This window comes from Nomascus leucogenys, chromosome 7b (assembly GCF_006542625.1).
Source record: "Nomascus leucogenys isolate Asia chromosome 7b, Asia_NLE_v1, whole genome shotgun sequence".
In the NCBI taxonomy this organism is placed as follows: domain Eukaryota; kingdom Metazoa; phylum Chordata; class Mammalia; order Primates; family Hylobatidae; genus Nomascus; species Nomascus leucogenys.
This window is the reverse complement of record NC_044387.1, coordinates 61,379,923-61,390,364: the sequence shown is the minus strand read 5'-3', so window position 1 is coordinate 61,390,364 and position 10,442 is coordinate 61,379,923. Positions and strand designations below refer to the sequence as shown.

General features: G+C 36.9%; 1 protein-coding gene across 2 annotated transcripts; it reads right to left on the bottom strand.

Moving 5' to 3' along the window:
* Nucleotides 1-583: 583 nt before the first annotated feature.
* Nucleotides 584-9,613, bottom strand: SCOC (short coiled-coil protein). Of its 2 annotated transcripts, XM_030816180.1 has the most exons (5): nucleotides 9,412-9,478; nucleotides 8,854-9,192; nucleotides 3,929-4,000; nucleotides 3,468-3,551; nucleotides 585-2,191 (listed from the first exon to the last, which is right to left on the bottom strand). In XM_030816180.1, the coding sequence occupies exons 3-5, from the start codon at nucleotides 3,948-3,950 to the stop codon at nucleotides 2,049-2,051; spliced, it is 249 nt and encodes an 82-aa protein (XP_030672040.1). In that variant the 5' UTR covers nucleotides 3,951-4,000; nucleotides 8,854-9,192; nucleotides 9,412-9,478; the 3' UTR covers nucleotides 585-2,048. The 2 variants fall into 2 exon arrangements, with proteins under 2 accessions (XP_030672039.1, XP_030672040.1); XM_030816179.1 differs by lacking the exon at nucleotides 8,854-9,192 and having other exon boundaries at nucleotides 584-2,191; nucleotides 9,412-9,613.
* Between the last annotated feature and the right edge of the window lie 829 nt (nucleotides 9,614-10,442).

The window sequence follows — 10,442 nt, the reverse complement described above, 5'->3', positions numbered from 1 at the left end:
CTCCTCTTGTATCTAGATGTAACTAAGTCTCCACACCACGGGAATATGAGAAGATATATGAGCCATTTCCAGGCACAGCCCATAAAACCTTGCATAGGTACACTTCCATGTTCTTTTTCTGCAAATTAGAAGAATAACCAGAGTGACTTGAAAGCCATGATTTAAAATGGCAGCACCATCCTCAGCCAAAGTTCCTGAATAACTATGTGAACAAGGGCTGCTAGCCTGCAATGCTGACCTTGGAACCACTGGTTGGGAGAGAAACTTCTGTATTTATATTCCTTATCACTGGGTCTCTTGCTAAAGTAGCTTAGCCTACCCTAAAAAATGTAACTTCCTTTTTCCCTGGAGATACTGGATCCTTTGAGTGCTTTGCTTTTGTTTTCTAAATTAATGTATAATAGCCTATGATATTTACATTGATAACCAGTTATAGTTGTATTAATAAAAATATTATTCCCCTAAATAATCAGTAACTGGGTACTTAAATAAGATACACTATTCTGTGGCATTGAATAACCCTGGATACACCAGTATACCTAAATACCCCATTTACTTAGGCAACTATAACAAAAACACACACAACCTCTGAAATAGCTTTTTATTAAACGGCAAAGCAGAACTGCAACACAATTTAAATGTCTGTAAATTAGGTCACAAAAGGGATGCAAAATGTTTGCAGTTTGACTATTATATATTCATACAGCTAAAGTCATTCATCAACTCTTACACCACTACATAAGATTATTCCATGATTAAAAGTAGCCCAAATCTAATAACCATAAGCTATATTAGTGGATCTCTTTTCATATTATAAGATTTTAGCATTACTTCCAATATTGATTTCCTTACCAAATGGAATCTACAAGCTAAATTTTTAAAAATTGTTAAAGGATAACTAAAACTCTTCAAACCCAGTAGCAGGGTTTACAGAAAATTCTAGAACAAGTGAGATAAAATACTGAGCAAGATAATAATTATATATGTAAAACTTTCCCATTTTATTCACTATTCTAATACTAACACACTGTTATGGAATTTTGCAGAAGTTGACCCACTGGGTACGAATCACCTTAGAGACCAAACTCTTTGTAACTGTTCTCATCCAGATGTGGCTTACATAAGGGTAGTCAAACTTAATCCACTTTCACATATATTTCCCAAAAGATCTACTCTGTGCCAGAGAAAACACAAATCTGGAGTGAAAATATTTGGAGTTGGTTACTACTGTTTACCAAGTACTTTTCCACCCTGTTTCCATTTTTCCTCAAAATTTTCTATTTTAAACATACACATGACCAGAAATTATATATTTTCAGATAACACAAAATGAGTTATTTTGTGCAAAAAGAAGTTTTTAACAACAAATATTCCCAAGTTAATTCAGTTTCAAAGAAAAACCTTCATTTTTAGTCTCCATCTATTTCCAATTAATTAAAGTGACACTAGCATTGCTATCTTAACACTAAATACACAAATGACAAGCCCTAGCTGAGACAATATCTTATTTTGGTTAAGTTTCAACAATTAAAATACAGGTTACTCTCAGAGATGATTAACTATTAAAATTACGTTTACAAATGTGACACCAATTTTTTTCCTTAGGGGAAGGGAAATAGGAAGGAAGAGGCAAATGGAGAAGAGGCACAAGATGGTGGACAGGGTACATAAAGCTGTGCATTTAGTACATGATTTTGGTCACTTTTTCACAACATGGTGGTTATTTTCTTGTATATCTTACTAATCCTATAATAAAAGACAGTGCTAAACCTACAAATTCGATAAAACATTCATCTTTAAGTTTCATAAATATATGCAATTCTAATTATAAAGTCTCTACAATACATTTGCACGTTTTCATAGACTAACATAATACACAGACTTATGGAAGTCTCCTGTTATTGTGTTATTTTTGTCTACATCTGACATTATCTTCATAAATATTCAATAAAGCCACAAACAAAGGTACTGTAACTTTTGGAATCTATCCAAGTTTTAAAGAAAAAATGATCAGCAGCAATTCCATAAAACAGAAGGGTGTCAATCCCTTACTTTCTTTTGCTTTTTGTGTCAGTTGTTTGAAAAACACTAGAAGCTGACATGAGATTTTCTATATATTGTCCAAGAACTTGGTTTTCTGATTTTAGCTTCAGATTTTCTTCCTTAACTGCATCTACTCTTGCAGAGAGATCTATATAAAAAATAAAAATGCCCATTATCAATAAAACAATGGCAATGATTCCATATTACAAAATTCTTAGGATATATTCTTAAAAGAGATAACACATCCTTAAATTTTAAGAATACGGATTTTAGAGACAGCAAGGTAAACAAACTGAGTGCAAATTAGTAGACAAATTCCTAAAAAGATATTTCACATTAGACTGTTATTCTTCATAAATAGCATTAATGTTGAGTAATTTTTTAAAAAGACTTTGTTTTTAAAATGTGAATTTTGGTTCATGTCTTATCAACATAAAACCATAACATCTTTACTAGAAATGTTTAAAATATACATCAGTTTAACACAACTGAATTCATATACTGAATACAGGCAGTCAGTTTCCAAGCAACTGATCATCTTGTATTGTAACATTATCAAGACATTCAATACATGCAGTTCCTGATGATCATATAAGAAGTTAATTCCGGCTGGTGGCTCACGCCTGTAATCCCAGCACTCTGGGAGGCCAAGGTGGGTGGATCATGAGGTCAGGAGTTTGAGACCAGCCTGGCCAACATAGTGAAACCCTGTCTCTACTAAAAATACAAAAAATTAGCCAGGCATGGTAGCAGGTGCCTGTAATCCCAGCTACTCGGGAGGCTGAGACAGGAGAATTGCTTGAACCCGGGAGGCGGAGGTTGCAGGGAGCCGAGATTGTGCCATTGCACTCCAACCTGGGCAACAAGAGTGAACTCCATCTCAAAACAAAAAAAAAAAGAAAGCTGATAGGGAAGTCACAGATGACTTTTATTAACTCTGTAAAATGTAAATCAGTGGGAGATTCTGAGTGACATGATCTGCTCACTGTGGCACCAAAAACACAACCTCTTAATTTCATTAAAACTCAAAAGATATTTCAGTGTATTAATTTTATGCAAGACTTAGAAAATGAAAAAATTTAGATGAATTCCTTTTTAATCTCCAAGGCTAATACATCGTTTTTACTTTAAAATAAGCTTTATTAAAGCGGACTTAGTAACACATTATGGGGACTTAAAAGGGAGTCTCATACTAGCCAGCATTATGTTAAGCTTTAAAGAGGGAAGCACAATAACAACATTTGACTTGACTGAAGTGTATCTGTTCTTTAAACTACCAAAGCAGGAAGATATATATATGTGTGTACTTTGAAGTTCATTCTTTTAAAAATTATACATCCTAACAAAAAAAATTTAGCAATATAAATGTTTACAAGTTCAATTAATTGGCTGTCATTCAAATAAACTACAAAATGCAAGCTAACCTTCAAGTGTGTGTTGGAGTTCCAACACTTGATTAATAAGTCTTGTTTTTTCCTCCAGTTCCACCTGATTTTCAGCATCAACTGCTGTAATATAAAGGTTCAAATTTACTATTAATTAGCATTAGGTACTATTTGTGTAGAGTAGCACTTAAAAATCTGCAAAATGTTTTATATTCATTCTTACTTGACTTACACAAGAGCCCTGTGAAATAAAATTTTGTATCCCCAAATTGCAGATAACGACACCAAGGTAAAGAAGATAAAAATAACTTGCCAACCTCTCATAGCTAAGGAATGCAAGCTGCTTTGGTTGGTCCTTTCTAACACTAGATGAGATATAAATAAGTAATTAGCCAAGATCAAAGTCTTCTAAACATTGTTTCTCTGCCCTTTCCATTGCTTAATAAAGCAAAAGCATCCACAAAACCAGGAGTATACAAAAAAGAAAATGAAGAACATACCATCCATGTCAGCATTCATCATCTTGGGTAACAAACTTTTGGGCCTTGGATACAAAATCCTTGATGAATGGTCTACAATAAGAAAAATTCAGAAATATAGACACATACAGCAATAAAATATAAGCCTGCTTTTCAAAGGAGGATGATTTTGTTAACTATGACATAGAAGGACTTTTCATATGCTTTACTATTTCTAAGAATAAAATAAATGCCTAATGGGTAAATAAGCAAAGGATATAAATAGTTTGAGTGAGAGAAAATGTTGAGCTTCTTGATAATCAAAAAATACATAAATACCACTGTACGATTATTATTTTTAAAGGAGATAATGATTAATACTAGCAAAGAGTTATGGAAAAACAAATACACAAACACTGGACACAACTTTTAAATATGTAATCTTTTTGGAAAGCAGTATGATAATAAGATTCATAAAAACATTTAAATCTTTTTTAACTGAGTATTTTACTCTTGGAAACTTAGGCTAAGGACAATAATGCAAAGAAAGTTATATACATAAAAATCACTTCAATATTCTTTACAACCAAGTCAATCAGAAACAACATAACTGCCCACTCAAAGAGTCTGGTAAATTACAGTTGTGATTTTCTTTTTAAGAAGATATATTTTTATTTATTTATTTAGAAATGAGGGTCTCGCTATGTTGACCAGTCTGTATTAAACTCCTGGACCCAAGCAATCCTCTCTCCTTAGCCTCCTGAGTACAGTTATAATTTCTAATGGAGTGGCTACTGAAAATAATTATGATTATAATACATGAAAGAATGTGTATAAAATTGTATATTCACTGGTGTAAATTATGTGAAATATACATAAATATGCATAAAAAACATGAAAATAAAAAAATGCTCTGATATTAAGGATGACAGTATGGATGAAGATAAAATTTTTTCAAATATTCTTCTTCATTAAAGTACTGCTTTACATATACTGTTTAATTTTTTACAAATAAAATTCAATAGAAAAATACTAGACCATCTAAAATATTAATATGGAATAAATGAAAAAATGTCCATTCATCAGCTCCTAGTCAGGGTTACATCAAAGCAGACTAATCAGGATGTAAATAAGTAAATAAATACTAACATTTTATTATTACAATAAAGACTTCTAAATACTAGAACAAAAAATTTCTATAAAACATGTTCTGCTCCATTGCTAACAATCATTTCAATGTGTTCAAAATATATTAAATAATGCTACCAGATTATTACTGAAAACAGATTTGTTAACCAATCTAATCTACTACATTGAAGCAACCTAGACTTGTCAGTGTTATTCTTTCAACAAGTATTTATTGAATATCTTCTATGCCCAAGCATTGTTATGCCTCCGTATCTTAAACAGTAAAAAGCAGACCTATTAAATAAGGATATCTACATACTAGAACTATAATCACAATAAACAGATATCAGTATATTACACATTCTCTCACAGCTTCTGTTAATACAAATCTTGTTGTACTTCAGATACTAACATGAAATTTGAAAATGTCCAGTGTACATCTACATAAATCCTGTTACACTTAAGATACTTACATGAACTTCAAATTAAAATGCCCAGTGTACATATATATAAACTTCAAGTTTATAGTTCAAGTAAGATAGCACTCACTAGTCTAGAAAGAAGTATGAAATATCCCTTGTATGACATTATTAAATAATTAACTACAAATGGTATACAATTAACTTATAATGCTGAATAAAACTACTCCAAGTCTTCTAGCATCTTTCCCCTTATCTAAACGGCACTTAAAGTTGCTCTGCCTGACCTCTTTTTCACATGATTTAATTCTCAGGTTCTCTGCATTTCAGATTACTAAAATTTTTCCTACAATTCTTTTTTTAAAAGTTATTCGGCCTACTGTAGTATTTAATGACCACACTCCAAAAACTATTCCTCTCCATTGAATCAACATGTCTCTTTAACTATAATTGAAGACGAAGAGTGTTAGTGAAAACTTGATTTGACATTTCCCTGACAGAGAAGCACACCTGTAATTCAGGTGCTAAGTCACTCTTTTCATACCATTTCAACCACTGATCTGGCTAAAAGAGGTCTGAGTGAGATGAGAGAGGCAACAGCCAAAAGCAAAAGTGATCGTGGGAGTGCTCAGCAAGAGTAAGCTGCAATTTGGCAACTGTCTTTGCTAAGTAATAAATTAAAAGTGCTTCAAATTTCTCATATCCAGTGATTTTAAGGCTACAGCTAGAAAGAATTTTCATGATAGCTAATAAGAGTTACAAGATATACAAGCCAAAGCAACAATCAGAAAATCAACACAGCTGATTTTGAAGTCAGATATAATACAGTGATAGGGTAGTCTTCTTTTGCTTATGTTTCAGACTAACATTTAAATTAAACCATAAAGTCTGCAAAAACACAAGTATTCCAAACTCACCAATATAAGAGGTAAAGAAAAAGAAGCCAGTTTCTGAAATTCTGACCACATATAATCCAAACAATAGAAAACCTATGCATGGTTTAGCAACAGTGTGACTTCGTCTGAAAAAGCGAAAGAAAATAAAAAGCAAAAAAACGGAGAGGGCTTATTAAAGGAAAAATTACTCTTACACTCAAGATTCAGGTGGAGGCAGGAGCACAAAAGTAGTGCCACAAGAACAGTGCTATTGGATATACAACGCGAGAGAGTACAATTCACACCACAGTCTATGTAAGGTTGCACCCCAAGTGTTGTACAGTGCAAAACCAACCCACTGTATCTGGCAGCCCTACACATAAGGGCATTACTCCTTAGTACAGTGGACCACAGCAATACCTGCTGCCTCTCCACAATAAAAGAACAAGAAGCAATTGTATTTTATTGTGATGTGATCAAACAGACCCACCTCAAAATGCTACTATTGTATTAATATATATTCAAAGTCTTTCAGTAGATTTAGGGCAATAAACTGATTTTTTTGACAAAAGGGATCAAAAGACTTGCTGAGTTCTTTACGTCAAAGTATTTTAGCCATGGATTTTTTCTTTTAAAATAGTATTGATCCTCAAACTGCCCAAAGTCTACATTAACACAGTACTACATCATAATAGGTACTTAATACTGAGCTTTTCAGCTTTTTCAACTATAAAATCCTTTTTTTACCTATAGTTGCTATAACATCAATCTAATTCCATGTCAAATATGCTCTTAAGAGTTCACTTTCAACTCCTTCTGCTCCTACATATAAAAGCAAATCTGATGAAACACGAGAAAATTAAGACCAAGTCTGCTCAAGTGTAGGAACACTGAAATGAATTTGGGGTGCTGAGGCTGCTGTGCCTATCCTAAACCACCTTACCCCAGAAATGGACATGGTTCGCTCAGATTCTTCAGCTCTGATGTATAGCTAGGTCAGACCTTTTAAAGGTTTCTCAAAAAACACAGTAAATTTGGGTATCTAGCCTTGGTTAGTGGAAGGGAATCTAGAATTATTTTTTGATTATTTAAGTCCAGGAGGCAGAACGCATAGAGAGAATACAAACCAGGAAATGTGGCAAACATTAGGACAAGATCCATTTAATTAAATAATTTTTGCCATGCACACACACCTGTGACCAAAGACGATCATCTTACCAAATATGCCCCTATCTTCTTTTACAGTATCTCTAATAGTGTACAATATCCACAATATTACTCTCCTCAAGAGGCAGCCTGGCACAATGATTAACAACATGGACTCAGATTACCTGGATTCAAATCTTAGCTCTGCAATTTATAAGCTCTGGAACCCTGGGCAATGTTAACACCTCGGCCTTAGTTTCCTCATTTGTAAAATGTGGATAATAACCGTACATATCTCATGGGTTTGTTGTGAGAATGAGTGGACAAATACAATGTGTTTGCAACAGTACCTAGTACATAGTAGGTATTCAATAAATGTCTGCTATTGTCTTCTCTACCTTTTAGCTCTAATTTGGGCAACAAAAAGAATTTAAAGAAAACCATCGGGTCCAGCTGCTTCATTTTACAAATAAATCAAGGCCAAAGATGACAATGGCTTACTGAAGACCACAGAAGTAGTTAACAACAGGGCCAAGACTACAACAAATGCCCAGTGTTTTTTCCACCATTCCAAGACAATTATTGTCACATCTAAGCCTGCAGATTTTGAGACTTTTTCCTAATATCCGTCCATCTTCAGCCACTCAACTTTTCTGCATCTAAAATTGATTTCACCATCTGTCATACTAGAGGACTAGTAAGACTGCTAAAATAATGTCTTCGTGCATTAATGTGCTAAATGCTTTGCATATGTTATTTCATCAAATCAACAGAAGGAAACTGCAATTTACAGATATGGACACTAAATTTCAGAAAGTCTATATATCCTTCAGAAAAGCTGTTTCAGAGGTTTCACTGCCAATGTCTCTACCAAGAATTTGAACCCAGGTCTAACTTCACAGTCCATGCTTTTTCCATTATGCAGTGGAAGAAACTTTAATATGGCCCTAATCTTAAGTTTGCCAAACATTTTGCTACCACTGATGTCAAACTCCTCTGGAATCTTTACTAAGCAACTGAAAATAAACTCCATTCCCTTCAGGCTACGTCAACTTCAATATAATTTGTCTGTTCAGATCTGTTCAAATTCTGCTTTGACTTGTTCTGGTTAAATAAATCCAGTTTCAAATTCCACAAGATCAAGGAATTGTTTTGGCCAAATGAGGATTTAAACGGAAGCTATACTCTCAGAGAATGGCTAGCTACACTGATTTTAATCAGGGATACAGGTACCAGAATACATGGGCATAGCTTTGGGTCCTCGGGCATGAACAGCGTGTTGGGAACACCGGGAATGGCATCTGTCCTTATTGTTGCGTAATAGTCTGAGGTTGACACACTGTATAACAGAAGCCTTGCCTTTCAAGAATGTATCCTCTTTCTCCTTTCCAAACCTTACTTCCCAAAACTTGTTCAGCAGGACTCTGGGGAGAAGACGATTCCGAAACAAACCCAGGTGCCGCTTTCGCCGCCTGGAAAGATGTTCCAATCCTTATTCTGCGGCTCACTAGTCTCCCTCCACACCTCGGCCTCCCCTCCCATCTCTCAGGCTCTCGCAGAGCAGCCACGGGAAGGTGCAGGCGTGCCAGGTCCCATTCCACCCAAACGCCCCTCCCGCAGTCCAATTCCAGAGCCGGGGGCTGCAAAGCGGCTCCCGACCCAGGAGCTGCGGGGAGAAAGCTGCACGATGTCTGCGTCAGCGACCGCGAGAGGCCCCTCTCCCAAAGAACGCCTGGGCCTGACAACGAAAACAGGAGAAAAAGAGGTTGCGCAAGGGTTCTGCAGGTAGCCAGGCCTCCGCCGCCCACCGAATGCCCAGGCCCGAGACCGCTCCTCCCGGGCCCCCGGTGCGCAGGGCCGCGTCCAGCCCGCTCCGCCCTCCAGGCCCTCGGAGGTACCTAGGCTGCAGCTCTAGTCGCCTGTGGACAGGCCCTCTGCTGCCCAGGACAGCCCTCACCTTCCGCTTGAGGCGCCAGGAGAGGGAGGGATCCAGCCGACACCTGAGCCCGGGACACCTGGACCAACTGACGCCGGCAGCTCCGCCCACTCCGCCCACAGAACGTGCGCCGTGAAAAGAATCCCGCCCCGTCCCGGCTCCTCGCCCGCCAATCCTGACTCGAGAATACACGCCTGCGCATTAGCTGCCCGCCGCCCCCTAGTCGTCCAATCTCAAAGCACCGGAATCCACCTTTGCCGTAACAAAAGGACACTGACATCCAATCAGGATTGAGGTTGCTGTGGGCGGGACCTGGAAGAGCGACAGCCAATTACAATAAAGAAGCGAAGCGAAGCGAAGCCGCCCTGCTGAAGCGGCTCATCAGGTCTTTTAGGAAACCTGAAGATTGGAGTGAGAATCCCAGTGTGGAAAATCAGGAAAGAGGTTAGTATGAGCGACAGAGAAGTCGTTCAGGAAAGAGCTTGATATGAGCAACAGAGAAGTCATTCAAGTTCAAGAAAAGAGCGTTTGCGAACCGAGCAGAGAAAGTCAACGCGACACCGTGGTTCCTCAATTCTAAAAGCAGACTTTTTCATATTTTTCTTATTTCCGAAATCGGAAAGCTTATAGTTGAGCTAGTGGAATGTCCCTCTCCTCACGCCCCACCTCCCAAACTATTATTAAATCTGTAGTGCGTGGCCATTTAATATTTTAGAATTGAGAAAATACCCTGGTGGTACTGAGGCATAGCACTGTGCTCACCTTACCCTGGTGGAGCCTCACAGCAACCCACAGAAAGGAACTGAAGCCTGAGCGTGAATACATTTCTTGCTCAAGGTCACACATACGGTATCAAGTGTAGAGTGTTCTTCGTGACACCGCTCATCGTAATTTAGCACTTGACACAAAGCAGCATCCTGCTTTAATATTCGTTGAGTACAAGGTAGACATCCACAGCAATACATTATTATTTTGGCTTTGGCACAGCCTCCTGAGCTGTAGAGACATGCCTTATGTCTCACTGTTTCTTGACTTTTTACTTCTGGCACAGT